At 32.7% G+C, this 16,074-nt stretch overlaps 1 protein-coding gene across 3 annotated transcripts in view; it reads right to left on the reverse strand.

The window, feature by feature from the left end:
- Positions 1–5,116: 5,116 nt before the first annotated feature.
- LOC149796726 (FHF complex subunit HOOK-interacting protein 1B-like) overlaps positions 5,117–16,074 on the reverse strand; it is an 87,852-nt gene continuing 76,894 nt past the window's right edge. For all 3 annotated transcript variants that reach the window (XM_089961373.1, XM_089961375.1, XM_089961372.1), the window contains one exon: positions 5,117–15,673. In XM_089961373.1, coding sequence (XP_089817499.1) covers positions 15,378–15,673 — 296 coding nt within the window. In that variant the 3' untranslated portion in view covers positions 5,117–15,377. The remainder of the gene's footprint in view (positions 15,674–16,074) is intronic.

Consider the following 16,074-nt stretch of genomic DNA (forward strand, 5'->3'; position numbering starts at 1 on the left):
GCCATAGTTCCCATAGTAAACCTATGTCAACAGCATGATATTAAAAATTCAATAACTTACAATTTCTGAGTACTCATGATCAAACCTGTATTTATCAGTAAAGATGAAACCTGGAAGTCAGCTTTTGTGTGGAGGAAAGGATATGAGCCGCGGCATTTTCTAGACCTGCATGCGTTTGAAACATGGGTTTTCAATTCCACATCAAAGAGTCAGATGCTAATTTCAGTAATCAGTGTTCCAAACTCAAGACTGTTAAAGTACTGAAATTCCAGTAATAAAACAATGTTCTATTACCTTTACTTATGATAAGCTCTCAAAAGATTATATTTCCTAAAGAAAGAACTTACATTATTAACCAATCCCGGCCAGCCATACCCATATTTACTCTATTTTATAGTCACCCATTCCCAGGTTGGTTCTCATTTGTCCATACAATTAGTACCGTGTGTCCTATATATGTTACGGTAATAATATTTCCACAATACATAGAACCCTCCCTCTTCACCTCTACAACCAATATACCTTTCAGTAACACATTACCCTCCAATGTCATTCCCATTCGTTCTTGTCGTCGATTATCTTGCATTTTTTGAGAAGCTGAATTATATACAAAGCACCATGCAATGGGTGACAGGCTTCATTTCCGGATCGTATCAATGCCTAAAAACTAAATGTGCACTCTCGCCCAAAAAGCACACAGACCAACCACACCACAATGCTCATATTATAATGAATAAACAATTACTTTTAAATTAACAGCAAGAATGCCTCAGTTTAATTCTCATATCACCAATAAATTGAAAGGAAAAACATGCTTTAAAAATTGGCCGGAACTACATCTGTACTGAACCAGAAACAGTAACTATGACCCGAGTCCATTTCCATTTAGATATTATGGGACTGCGGACTACATGGATGATTTACCTAGCCCTGAAAATGAAGATCTTGACAACGTCAAAAAAAGTATGCATTCCCAAGACTGAAGACAACAGAAGAGCTCCAATGAGCATTGGCAATTTTACGTTTTGCCAAAACATGTGTTAACACTCTTTTATGAAGAATTTTACAAGGTTTAAAATGTAATGAAAACATATTCTATGTTGATCTTAGCAATTCAACCCAATAACACAAAGTAAATTTACCTGTAGTATCTAGAAATAAAGGAGAACAGCATTCATTGTCATTTGAGCTATAATTAATAATGCATAAGATTATACATCGAAATATACTAGTTTGACTCTTTACGAGTGTCATGAAGTAAAAGGAGTGCTTTTTATGTCTCTGTGAGCTTTTCGGATCGGTCACTTTATTTTAAATACATATCTGTGTACACACAGCAATGTGTATTTACATGCTTAAAAGGAAATTTGGAAAGCTTCAATTATCCAAAAATGACATATAAAGTATGTAACCGCATCTTATACTTTTTCTGAATTAAAACATATGTGCGAATCTAATCATGTAATTTTTACAAGACATTTTTCGAACAGCTAAGTTACTTTGGTTTTGTTAATTTGAACCCATACACAGACTAAGAAAACGTAACACTTTTTATTTTACAAATGATCTACATAAACAAAGACTGAAATCGAAAGAAATGAACTGAGACAGTTAATTTGTTCTTTATATGGCACTTTTTGTGAGGTATGTTACCATGAAAATATGTATAAAGTATACTAAGCCATTTTATGTTAAGACTCAAGATGAACGCGTGTTGAGCCACACATTAGCGGTAGCAGTCAACTTTCCACTGCCATGATCAACAGTTTTGAAAACTTCGAATCGAGATTACAGCCAGAGAAGACTTGTGCAGAGGTTTTGGTCAACGCTTTTTATTTGATTATATGACTTAAAGCTCTCAACAACACTCGAATGAAAGCAAAGGCAATTCGTGCTGAGTGAGTCACTTTTCCAACTAACCTAGGGGTCAAGGTCACATTTTTGTTTTATATTTACGCTAAGGTGAGGTTTAAGTTTTTGATTTGCTATTAGAAGGCTCTTTAAGGATTGATGATATATATTCGAAATGAAGCAACGATAATTGTGTCACTTGATTGTCCTTGGGATTTTTGGGTCAAGATCAAGAAGTTCACGCCAATGATTTGTGTTCGGGCTTCATGTGCAGCTACTGTATTTCTTGTACTAACAACCTGTATTATTTTTGGGGTCAATTTTCCGGTTGCCTGGTTGTTTCATAGTTGGAAGATGTCAGCATTTCAGTCGTGCTTTTTGTGAAACTTGACAAAGCAGGTAGAGAAAGACGTTTTTTTTTTCATCGACCGAAACGAACAAGTTGTTATTGGAACGAAACGTAGAAGTTGTTATTGGTCATCACATAAAACACGGTGATGCATGAGTACATCTTTTTCATATAATATTGATGGTAGACAACTTGCAATCCTTTTCTGAAACCGGGAAAGCAAACGTAAAATAATAAATACGTCTCACTAGTCTGTCTCAGTGGAATAAGCTCACGTTTTTAACGAAACCTCTGTGTTTTTGGCAAATGTGTCTTTAGTTTCTATCCGTCTGTGTGTGTGTGTGTGTGTGTGTGTGTGAGAGAGAGAGAGAGAGAGAGAGAGAGAGAGAGAGAGAGAGAGAGAGATGCGATTAGAATATGCTGTTTTGGTCAAATTCTATACAACTTATAGCAAATTGGTTGGTTGGCTGCTGTGGGTTTAGCGCCATTTTTCAGCATAGGCTATACATTGCCGCCAGAATATATCGTGGAGGTAACATCGAGGAAAATCCCGGGGAGAACAACGGACCCACTGGAGGCTACTTGTAAGCTTTCTCACATACCCAAGTTGACCGAGCCTGAGACTCAACCCACGCAGACAGAGATGAATGTCAGTGATCTGTAAAGGCGAGTGCCTCAGAACACTCGACTATCTGGGGCACCATCATAGAAGGTACTTTTTCCGCATACACGAGATCATTATCAATAAATAGTCTTGTTCTGTCTTGGTTTTTATTTTGTTTATCCAACTTTTTAAATATTTAAAGTATTTGCCCTGAAAATAGAATGTTTACATAGTTAACTTTTGTCCACGACTGCAAGTTTTAAATAGTGGGTTAATATAGCATTTGAGTTGGAATATTCTAAGCCAAGTCTTGTTTACAATTAAAGTGGAATTTTCCGTTGGAATGATTCACGTCTAGGTCAAGTAAAAATGTGTATAAATTGGGATTGGATAAACAGATAATTATGTTTTAGGTCAATATGTGGGAGTCAATTAGAGATCAGGGTTTACAGGTGTGTTCAGATAAGATTCAAAAGGAATTATTTATATCATTGTAATTACTAAAATATTCATTCACTTGTCCATTTATATACACTACTTTGGATTATTGTGAACTCATTCAAATGCATTCTGGATTGAATCATTGTGTTTTATCAGGTCTTTGATGAACATTGGAATTCATTTAGAATATTCTAGACATCTGTACGTTTGACTGGACATTTGGGATTATTTGGAATTTAATTCAAAATACTATGCCCTTGAATTTTCACTTTGTCTTGTAGAGAAATAGATTGCTTGTTGATTTTTATTTAAATTGTTGGCTTCACTTTCTTTCTCTTACATAGTTTAAGACTTAGATTCGTAACGCATGGAGTTAATTTTGGTTTGAAAGTTGATTGAAAAACACATTACAATGGGATGGGGGTTGGGGTGGGGTGGTGGGTGTGATATTTCGGATGACGTTCTGCTCTGAAAAGGTCATTTAACCAAAGATTAACTGAATATATATGAGCAGAATAGCATGCAAAATGTTTACTGAATAAAACTGAAATAAAACGGTTTAATTTATTTTAAGAGACCCAAATTTTAAATTTGTGAAAATGTCAAAATAGCATTTTCCTCGTTACTACCAAACAATATGAAGTTTTTGAAACAGTTTGCAGTTGATACATACGTACGTCTGGTGAGATAAATGTTTCCAGAGAACTATGAACGATTTTACCACTCACAGGACTGCAAAAGTTAGTGATGTAAACCATGTTCTTATGTTACCTTAAGTGGAACTTACAATCATGGACAAAAGTAAAACCCACACAAATATACATAACACAATATATCTGTTACAGTAAAGGAGTCATTTTGAATAATTTGCTAGATACAACCCTATATATCAGACTGAGTGTGTGTGTGTGTATCATTCACATCTATATTTGTGATGTGTACTGGTCAATGAAGGAATCAGAGTGACAAGTTTTAATGGGGATTTACTTGATTATATTTTAAAAATATGTCATGATTGTTTCATTACATTGTTAATATAGCAAATGGTGTCATGCTGGATGATGGATTTCACAGCATTGTGAAGAGGTTTGTAGGCAGATATATGTTGTATCTTAACAATTCAAGGAAGAAACTCCATCAATTGAAAAGACATCGAATCCTTTATATTTCTCTGAAATTTAGATTTGGTGCATGGCACAAAAAAGAGGCCAATTACTGAAGTTTACCATAAAATCAGGCATTCTTTTATATTCTGAAAGATATACCATAACAAACTTTCAAAGGATTGTTCGCGTCTTATCAAAATGTATAATTCATTTCATCTGAGACTGCAAACATTCAAAGCTTACATTCAAAGTTTGATCATACACTGATCAGAAATACACCCTTTAGAGTGTCAACAGGCAAGGGTTGATGGTATGGCAGACACAGGGACAAACAATCAGCTCATTTGTTCTATGACCTAAAATTACAAGATCATTCAGTTTGGATGGAATTGAGAATGTTTGATAATCATAATGGATATTCTTTATAGCAAAAAGAAAGCAAACATAACAACAGACAGATTACTACAATGATAACTGAATAAATAGCTACAAAAAAACCAAAGGCATTAAATCAAAGCAGCAAAAATGCAATTTGATTATTATGGGGCCTAAATATTTTACCTTCACAACATGGAGCTAGACTGCTCAGTGTAAATTTTAAAGCAGGGTGAAAACGATAGATTATGTATTATTATATATCAGGTGGACTGGAATTAAGTTGGAAAAATTTGGGTTGGACAAAAATATTGTGCATTTGGTATTTCATACAATATAAGAAAATGTGTGGAAAAAAGAAAGAAGATAAAATAAGAAACAAAGAGGATATAATATGCAGGCCTAATGTTTAATGCAATTGAAAAACTCGAGTATCATGTGACTAGGTTTTCAGTACATGGCCGGATAAGCTGCAAAGCACATAGACTGGAGGAAAAAATGTGTATTACATACTGATATGTTCATTAAAATAAGGTTATATAAATTCCAATACATCAGTGTTTGATAAAACAAGGGTATAAAACTTAACATACAATTTTCATAAAATTCAAACATAAACTTCAATCATAAAATAAAGATAAATGAAAAAGAAGCTCCTCATGCATCAGCTTGTAGGTTTTGGTGTGAAAAACTTATTTTAATTAAAAATGCCTGCTACTATTAGATTAGTACCATTTTGTGGGATGCTAAGACCCCAGTCCAAGCTAATTATTATCCGATAATTGGAAGGCCTGAAAAGAGTAGAACCAGTCTGATGCCAACATGAAACATATGGAATATCTTCTTCTTTGACTTGGACTAACGCAGTGATGACTTAGAAGGTTGACAAACCATTTTAGTTGACTTGGACTAATGCAGTGATAACTTAGGAGGTTGACAAACCATTTTAGGACTAGAAACACTACCTGCACTTCTGGACTGTTAAGATAAAGGGTCAGGAATCCAGGAATATCTGGGCAAAATAAACAATATAAACAAAAACATGTTTGGACAAAGAGAGGTCTAAAGACAAATCGAAGGTGAATTTCTTTGAGCATTCTGACACATGTATTAGCATGACAGTTTAAGGAAAAAGATTAAGATATTTCGTATGTTGGACATGCCTAAGACATCATAATGGGATCGTCTTCTATTCTTTTTTGGTTCTCCAGTTAGCAGGAGGGAAAAAATGCTTGGACTTGGGACACAGTGTACCAGAAAAGGGTAGTCATGGAATAGCATCAAATCATGTATTACTGATATCTACATGGGAGATCAAAATATACATTCTTGTTTATCCATGGACAAATTTATTTAATTTCAGAACAGTAAAATATTTTCCTCAAAGCAAAGTACATGTCTAAAATCTGGCTGACTTTATCCAAAACTTGATAAGCTTTCTCATACATTGTTTTCTGCAAGTGTATTCTTTAGAACTGTTTTATTCATGTCCCTTTGAGCCATAAAAATTTTGATCTATTTCAACAAAAATAATCTAACTGATAGAGCATGATTAGACTATGATCTGAGACATTCAAGAAATATTTTTCAGTTCAAAGCCAAAGGCTTGGAAAATATTTCATTAAATTTATCATTATCTTTCCAACAGTTGTAATATTCTTTACTGAAAAGATACATAATTAACTATCAAAGTATAATATGTGTTTTCATCGTAATATCAATATAAAATACTAAAGTGCCTCTTCCACATATTGGCTATACTACCCAGTATATTTTATACTACTATAACATTACAGTATAAATGTGCACTGTTTATATGTATAAAATAATCACGATTGTAAATGGAATTATTTCATTAGTATTTTTAAATAAATGAGATACATATATCGACACCTAATGTCTTTTGATAGGTATAAAAAGATCATTCATTAGCTGCTGGCTATCTATACATGGAAAAAAAATGTGTATCACAGTAATCACAGTAATTTTCCATTTAATCAATCTAGTAATCACAGCAATTTTCCATTTAATTGATCAAGTTAACTGCAGTAATTTTCCATTTAATCGATCTGGTAATCACATTAATTTTCCATTTAATCCATCTGGTAATCACATTAATTTTCCATTTAATCCATCTGGTAATCACATTAATTTTCCATTTAATCCATCTGGTAATCATATTAATTTTCCATTTAATCGATCAAGAAGAAAGCATTTTCCACAATTAATCAGATTCTCCAATCTAAATCCTACATCACTTTTTAAAACTTCTGCTGAATGAATGAAACCTTAACAAGGTAATTTATGCAATATATATTGATGCTGTATAATACATGTATTATATTTGGTATAATAATGGAGAGAGTTTGCATATCTCAACAACACCTGGACAGTTCTTGTGTTGATGAAAATACTTTATATACCAACTTATAGATCAGACCCAACTGCAAACTGTTCAGGTCCAGATAGGTCAATGTAGCATTTTAGGAGTAAACAATACAGTATGTTGGAGTTAATATAGACCTTAATCTGTCAGCACATTATGTCATGTCAGAGCAGGGTCAATGTTTTTTACAGCTGGACTTGAATTATATGGAGGTATATAAGGTACTATATTGTACTGGTACTTGTCTGTTGTTGCTACTTTGTAGCAATTATGCATGAAATGTAGAATTCTGTCATGTCCTGTAACTACACCGTAGCAATCACACATGAAATGTAGCTTTGTCATGTCCTGTTACTACACTGTAGGAATCTTGCATGAAATGTACCTATGTCATGTCCTGTTACTCCACTGTAGCAATCACACATGAAATGTAGCTTTGTCATGTCCTGTTACTACACTGTAGGAATCTTGCATGAAATGTACCTTTGTCATGTCCTGTTACTACACTGTAGCAATCACACATGAAATTTAGCTTTGACATGTCCTGTAACTACACTGTAGGAATCTTGCATGAAATGTACCTTTGTCATGTCCTGTTACTACACTGTAGGAATCTTGCATGAAATGTACCTTTGTCATGTCCTGTTACTACACTGTAGGAATCTTGCATGAAATGTACCTTTGTCATGTCCTGTTACTACACTGTAGCAATCACACATGAAATTTAGCTGACATGTCCTGTTACTACACTGTAGGAATCTTGCATGAAATGTAGCTTTGTCATGTCCTGTTACTACACTGTAGCAATCACACATGAAATGTACCTTTGTCATGTCCTGTTACTACACAGTAGCAATCATGCGTGAAATGTAGCATTCTGTCACACCAAATTGTCTGGATTATGTAACGGAATGGAGTTATCTAAAATATTACATTTTCCTACTTATTTTAAAGAAACATACATTTATATTACTAAGAATAAAATTGACATGAACATTTAGAAAGAATTAAAAATAATTAGTTACTGTACTAATTAATTCAAAAAGATTCCTCAGCTGCTTCAGTGAAAGACAAGTAATTTTGTTACTATGCAAGCTTTATACTAAGCTTGAAGTGCCAATATCTACTGATCTAGTAGGAAGAGCAACATATGACAACTTCACCTTTCCTTAATCTACATGTGTCACTTTTCTTAAATATGTAAACTTATCTATTACTACAAACTTGCAACCTTACACAAATCATTAAGAAATTTGTTTTCTTTGTTGATATACTTACTAAACAAGGAAAACATACATAAAGGAAGATGTGGAAGACTTAAATTTATGTTACTAAGATACTAACTTAAAAGAAAAATAATATCATAGGGCTTTTTCTTCAAATAATTACATTAAAAATTACAAGTTAAAAACTGACCATGGTTATTTAAAAGTTGCAGATTATATGAGATTGTTCTGATACACGAGTAAAAACCTTTCAATATCAATATTAAAAATTTCATTTTCCCATGGGAAATGGAGCAATGCCCTAGTCAGAGCAAGCCAGTCAACATTTACTGGCATGACTTAATTTCCTGAGATAATATTAAGTCTGAGATAATATCTGAGTTTGCTGCTCTTTGAATCCAAAACTCAGCTCATCTGCAATAAAAAGGTGGAAATTAAATAACAAGCTGATGTTTCTTGGTATAAATCTGCCCACTCCCTTTATGCTGCATTTTCTCCCTATCAAACTGAAGTGATGGTCAAATGCTATGTAGTTTTTAACATCTCATGTTTAAAACCAACCTAGCCCACTCAGTTATGGCCCTTTGTTTATCAAAGTTACGTTCACATGAAGTTACTGATAGTATTTCATGAACTGGGAAGAGGTATGTAAGCATATAACTTATTATTAGTCATGACTATAAAAAAATCTCACAAAAGTATTATACAAACCATACAAGATTTGAAGTCTGTAGAGTGTGCCAGAACAATTGGAAAGCTCTGAACCTAAGTATTTGAAGTATTCCACGAGTGCCTGACAAAATATTTGCATATATAAATAAAAAAATGTATGATTACTGTTTTTACATCATCATTCAAAGTGTTATATACCCAATACATACAGAACAGAGATTTTTAAGGATGCAAAATGGAAGCAGCACCTTGTATTCAAGTGTATGAGTATGGTTTGATGTTGCAAGAAGTGTATGTTCACCCCAAAATAACAGGTAAAATCTGGTAAGAATTGGATAATTTTATGTCTATCTCAAAAACATGCAGGTTGAGTATATTTATCTCGATAATCTGCATGTTAATCAAAACTATATTTCTTCAGAAAAATTAATATCAGCAAGTTTGAACCTAATGCACTTCTTAAATGGAATTGAACTCAACATTACTTTCTTAATTTACCATCTTGGATTAACATTACTATCTTAAATCACAATCTTGGATTAACATTATTATCTTAATTTACCATTTTGGATTAACATTACTATCTTAAATTACCATCTTAGATTAACATAATCTGCTAAAGTTACCATCTTGGATTAACATTACTTTCTTAAATTACCACACTGGATCAATGTAACCAACTAAAATTACCATTTTGGATTAACTTTTACTATCTTAAATTACCATCTTGGATTACATATCTTAAATTACCATCTTGGATTTACATTATATTACATTGCTATCTTAAATTACCATCTTGGATATGAAATTACCATCCTGGATTAAAATTTCTAGCCTATGAAAAAGGCAGACATCTGAGGCCTACAAAACATTTTAGTGTCAGGCAAACTATAAAAGTCTTTTCTTTTTATTTACTTACACTAAGTATAATGTCCAAACAAACTCTGTTTGAAAACTGATTTTTGAAAAAATGATAAACAATACGCAGGAAGAATTCTTGATCTTAATCAACAACCAAGTGTTAAACACTGATAATACTCATGAAATCTGACAAAATTGAGAACTAAAAACAAATTCCAGATAAAATCAGCTCTCCATGAAACTTTACTGACGATTACAGAAGGCAGTCAACATTTTAGTACGGGTAAAATATTCTGAAGTTGATGTTCCAACTTTATTTTTTTCTCTCCATAATGTTTAAAAATTAAATGTTGTCTGTAAATTTTATTACTTTTAAAAATTACTACTAGCTTTGAAAATATGGTGTTTGGAAAAATGAATGGTCCTGATATTTAGACAAATTGCTGTATTCAGTCTGTCTTAAACTTCTGTGTCAAATTTTACATTTTTGAATGGCCTTTTTGTAAATTCTTACGAAAATACTGCATGACAGGCAATCAAAACTTTGTAAAACTCTAGTTGCTCATGGGTAAAAAATGTTTGAGCTTTACATGGCAATTCAGCTTTCCATTTTTCCTGCACAAGCACAGAAGTAAACGGAAAATATTTCCATTCAACATTATATTATTTACTATCAGATAACAACATAATGCACTCATGCATGCTTTATGCAATTATTATGTGCAGTGCCAGCAATGTGAAGTCATCTGATAGGTGGCAACTAATTTCATCTTTTTAGATTAATAATTTACAGGGAATCGCCCATGTGATAATTCACTTGCCCTGTGCAACATGCAAACAGAAGTTCAAAGGGGCATTTGAGAATGGGTATAGAATTATTTGGCACCTGATATAGAATTTTATTAAAAATTTGGTTATCTACAGAAATCGCAGCTCTAGTGTTCATTAATATGAAAAGGTAACACAATATACAAAAATAAATTTAGCTACACAATTTTACTTGACAATTACAATAATGACGGCAAAATACAATCATCTTGACAATATCAGCATAAATAAATTTGGTGCAAGATATACAAAGCAAATAAAAACTTTCCACAGGAAAATAACATCAAAGGCAAATTATCCAACCAAACATACATGGCTAAAGCTACACTAGACATGATATGACTGGAATATGAAAGGAAAATAAAAATTACAAAAATTGTTTTGAATAAATTTACTGCAGTTACAAGCTGAGTCCTTAATTTGTGATGTTACTATCATCCCTCCTACAAGACAAAAAGGGCTGTCCCTAAGACATGCCCTTTTAGTACAAACTCATAATACAAAATTAATCCAACAATAAGAGTAAATGTCTTGTACTGTTAGCACCTATATTTTATTTCTCACATGTTCGTTAGGAAAACAGTTAATTAAATTAAAGCCTTTAATGAATCAAGATGTGCTATGCATTTGGAACAAATGGCAACAAAGAATATAACAAGCATCTTTCGAAAACTGCAACTTTAATCAAGGTTAAGCAGTCAATGACAACATGTAAGCCAAATAATGGAAAAAGGCCCCATTATCATGTAGTGTAAAATGTTTGATGGAAAATAAAAAAGTTTAGTTCATGATGGAAATTTGGGCATCATCATTATGTTGTATTCTATACCATCTATTATCGGAATGGATACACATCATAATGCTGCTGGCTCCCACTGTCATTGGAATTTTCCATGATTTGGTATTCAGGGTATGTACACAGTGTAAGATTCTTCAATCACATAAATGTTGTACTCATCCCTCCAACATCTTTTCTATTGTCCTTTGAAACAACTTCTGAGTTAAACTTAGGTTTTTATAAAAGATACATGGAAATATACCAAGCTACAAAAGAAATTTTGATGTGAGCAAAAAAGAATCCAAGACTATATTGTGTGGGTTGGACTTAAAGTTCTGGAAATATAAATATTTGATCTGGCTTATAAAGTATCTGGTTTAAAAATTCATAAATAGGTACAAATTAAACTGAAATCTAATGGCAAAGTGATGATCTTATTTACAGGTATGAATAGTTTTCTTCTGAAAACCCTGACTTCACTTTTTTCATTGGAATCTAGACATTTCAAATCATATGAATATAGAGCTCTAGGAAAGATTGTGTGTATTACAGTATTAGATTCCATATTAAGTAGAAATAGAATTGGTTGTATACTTTCCATATTTTCAACATGTCTTACACATTTTTTTACATGATTTATATATACATAAACATATAACCTGAAAATACTTAATTAAAACTTTATTACTCCTAATATTGCACCAACAGGAAAATAAATTTCATTTTTGCAATGAAAATTACATTTTTCTCAAGAACCAGTTTTTTAACTTTTAAACAATACATTTGTCTGTCTGCTAATAATGATAACAAAACAAAATGAGAAGACAATGTACAGATCATGACTGGTATCTGTATTGATCACACAACTGTGAACAGCTTAAACCCAGATCTACTGTTGAATAATGTGCTAGTAGACCTTGGTCTCCGCTGCTCACTTTACTCTTATTATGTATGAAAGATCATGACCCTAATCCAGTGGTGCATTGTGGGTCCACATTATAAACAGTCATGACCCTGACCTAGTGAATTTTGGGTCAACACTATGAACAGTCATGACCCTGATGCATTATGGGTCTACACTGTTGGCATCTAAGTGTACATTTTAAACAGATTATTATGGTAATGGACAAGATTTGACTGTCAGTGTCTATATATGCTGGAACAAGTGGTGGCTAAAAATGCCAATGATGATTAAAATACTCTGATGGTACTTAAGTTTAATAACAACAACATATGTTGCTGTATTAATGTTGTCGAATGTGCAAATTTTCACCATGAAGTTGTCTACATTTGCTACTGTTGTGCGGCCACAATGCCTGCTGGTTAGAACCCAACCACTGGGTCAGTGACTGTTGTGAGTCATTGGGCAAAGCACTTCATTCCAGTTGCCTCTGCACTAAATAACAAACTTGTGTGTACTGTGCTTTAAAAAAAAAAGCAAATCAAAGCAATACAAACCAAACTGAAATTTAATTGTAACAAATTCACATACCTATTTTTTTTTATTACAGAAAAGATAGCAAATGACAAAACTAAAATTTGTTTTTGACTCCTGAGAGTAAGAAAATTGTCCAAACAAAATGGATCAAGAATAGTCTTACTTGTTAAGCTGATAGCAACAAAATAAATGCAACATAATTTCCAGTTACTTTTGTTCCAAAAGGTTTTCAAATAATTCATTTTGTAAAGGTGAAACCCCTTGTTTATAAGCCACCATCACCCTCCAATTAGATTTACCAAAAAATAACAATGTACACATTTTCTGGCAATTTCTGACATCTCAAAACAGTTTGGTATGGTTCTGGTGTTTTATGGTACTGCAAGACATGAAGGTTGCCATGGAAACTGCAGCAAAGTGCCCTGCCCATCATCAAACCAATAGTAGAATTCAAACCTGCAACTTATGGATGTGAGCTTGTCATCTCGGCCACTGAGCAAACAATTCGACTCATATAAAATGAAAGTCATTAGTTCACTCTCCCAAATTCGCTTTTGTAACTAAAAATATGTTCAATGAATACATAACAATATGCCCTCAACAACTGTTATGGTGGTGCCTCAAGATCAACATAAGATTTTCTTTTCAGTGTTCTTTTGAACTAACTGTACTTCAAACCTGGGATAAGGTCATGGCAAAAACACGATTCCCCTGTAAGGGAGAAAGTTTGGTATTTACTCATTTGTACTTAAACAAATTTTAAAAGTTGAAACTGAAAATCAAAGTAATTCGTGTACACATTGTTCTTAAAATTGGAACTAAAAATGACAATAATTTCTATATACAATTTTTAAAAAACTGGAAGCAAAAATGGAAATGATTTTTAAAATAATGTCATACAAAGATAGTGTTTTGGGGTTAGGGCTATTGCTCAGTGCAAAAACAAACATCATTAATGAAATACATCCTCTAAGGTGTATATAAACACTTATGTTGAATAGACATTTAGTGTAAGAGTCATAGGATTCAGTACATCAAAGCTGCATGAAACATAATTAGCCTAATTAAAAAGCTATAATAAAGATACAATAAAAACTGGATCTCCCATTTTGTAATGAGATAATCAGAAATTTCAGCAATTATTACAGTGTAATATTTTAAACTAATTGCATCTCATCCACCTCAAACTCGGGAAGTACTTATCTGCAAAATTTGCCACTACTGGAATTATCTTCCCTTCCTGTCACTTTTTCTAGCTAGTGACATGTGGCAAGGATTTCTATTGATTATTCATGAACTTACATCAAATCTCCTTCAATCCATTTTGTCTTTAGGTCCTGCAACATCATTTATTGGCCCTAATTTGACCAAGCTGTTCATGTTCATAGAATGAAAGACACTGTAAAATGTTAACTCCAAGATATAATTATGGGTGCAAAAAACATTAAAAAGGATGAACTCAGTGAAGTGAATGCTTATGTGACTACCCCCGCAAGATATAAATTTTAAATATAATTTTCAAAACATGGGGAGATAACTCTAAATCTACTAATTTGGCAAAGCCAAGTCATGGATACATGTATTGGACACAAAGTCTTCATACCATTGGGATGGTGGAGGCAACACAACATCATATCTTGAACAATTGCATCAAGTCAGTGGTGGCTGGGTTTTCTTGGAAAAATGCATTGTATATGGAAAATATCTAACAGACCTTGCATGAAACTTTCGAGCCAAAAATTCCACACTCTTCAGGTTTAAATTTGATAAATATATTGATATTATTCTACATATTACTTGAACTGCTTTGCTTTGATTCTAAATATATATATATATATATCATTGTTTTGACCTGATGGTCAAATCACTTTATGAATTAATTCCTTTATGATACAATTTATCAATCTGAGTCAACAATTATGAGAATACAGCACTCTTATAAGTTTTTATTTCTTGCCAGTTATTTTTATAAGTTAATTATAAGTTAATAATAATAATAATAATAATAATAATGATAATAATAATAATGATAATTAATGAATGAGAGATGTTAAAATCAAAAGATACCTTTGCAAACATGAACCACTCCAGAAATTGATTACAAAACAGACTGACTAGCTAAAAAAAATCAAATGCGATCTTCTCTTGAACATATTTTGTCTCATTATAAATGCACATTAGCAGTTTGTTTTTCTTAGTTCACTGAACTGTTTCATATTCTCAATAAGTTAATAAAAATCTTTACAAGAAATCACCTCCAAAACTAGACAACAATTCTATGAAAATCATTGTATTTTACCATATGATGATTACCATTCTCAAACAAAGATTATATCTGTAAAACTTGCATACTCAAACTGTGACACAAATAGTTGAAATGCAAAATAATAGGAACACTATTGTGACCTTTACAGTCTCACCTTGTGTGACATTAATTGATGGCAAGAAAAAATCATAAAACATTACAAATTGGAGCAGTCTTCATTTAAACTGAGCACAGCATGTTCTTGTGCCAAGGCGGCCAGCTCTTTGATGAATTCCTCCAAAACCAGAGCACAGTAAACAGCATTTCTAGTCTTCAAAGACTCCACTGGGTTATCGCTAGCATCATTCATTTTGCGGTTGATAAATCGGAATCCCTTTCCCGGAACCATTTCTAATCGTTGCTGCTGCTGGGTCTTCTTTGCATTTGTTTCCTGTTTCTTATCCACTGGAGAACGCTTGAAAAGCAAGTCAGACAATGTTCGGTGTCGCTTTTCTACCAAAAGATGTGGAAAAAAAACATTTTATGAACAGGTCAGATGATAAGTCAGAAACAATACTTTAACATGTACAAATATCCTACTTCAGGAATGAATATTTAAAAAACACCAGAAAATTTCTTTTGCACTTTTCTACATAAAATAAAATTCCAACATAAATGGAAGACATCAAAGTTTCTTCTGTAGATGGACAGGGAATAAAGGGTTTTGATGCTTTTAAATTTGTCAAAACATTTCATCAGCTGAACTCTTTTTCATTTTCATCCCCATCAGATAGTACTGTATTCCCCCGCCTCTATGATGAGGCTCATCCCAGATTTACATCTTTTCATGTGGGTATACGAGAAAGTTTGCCTGTGGGTCGGTGGTTCTTCCTTAGAGTTTTCCAGGTTCTTCC

The sequence above is a fragment of the Sinohyriopsis cumingii genome, chromosome 6, assembly GCF_028554795.1.
Source record: "Sinohyriopsis cumingii isolate HCF-2022 chromosome 6, ASM2855479v2, whole genome shotgun sequence".
NCBI lineage: Eukaryota > Metazoa > Mollusca > Bivalvia > Unionida > Unionidae > Sinohyriopsis > Sinohyriopsis cumingii.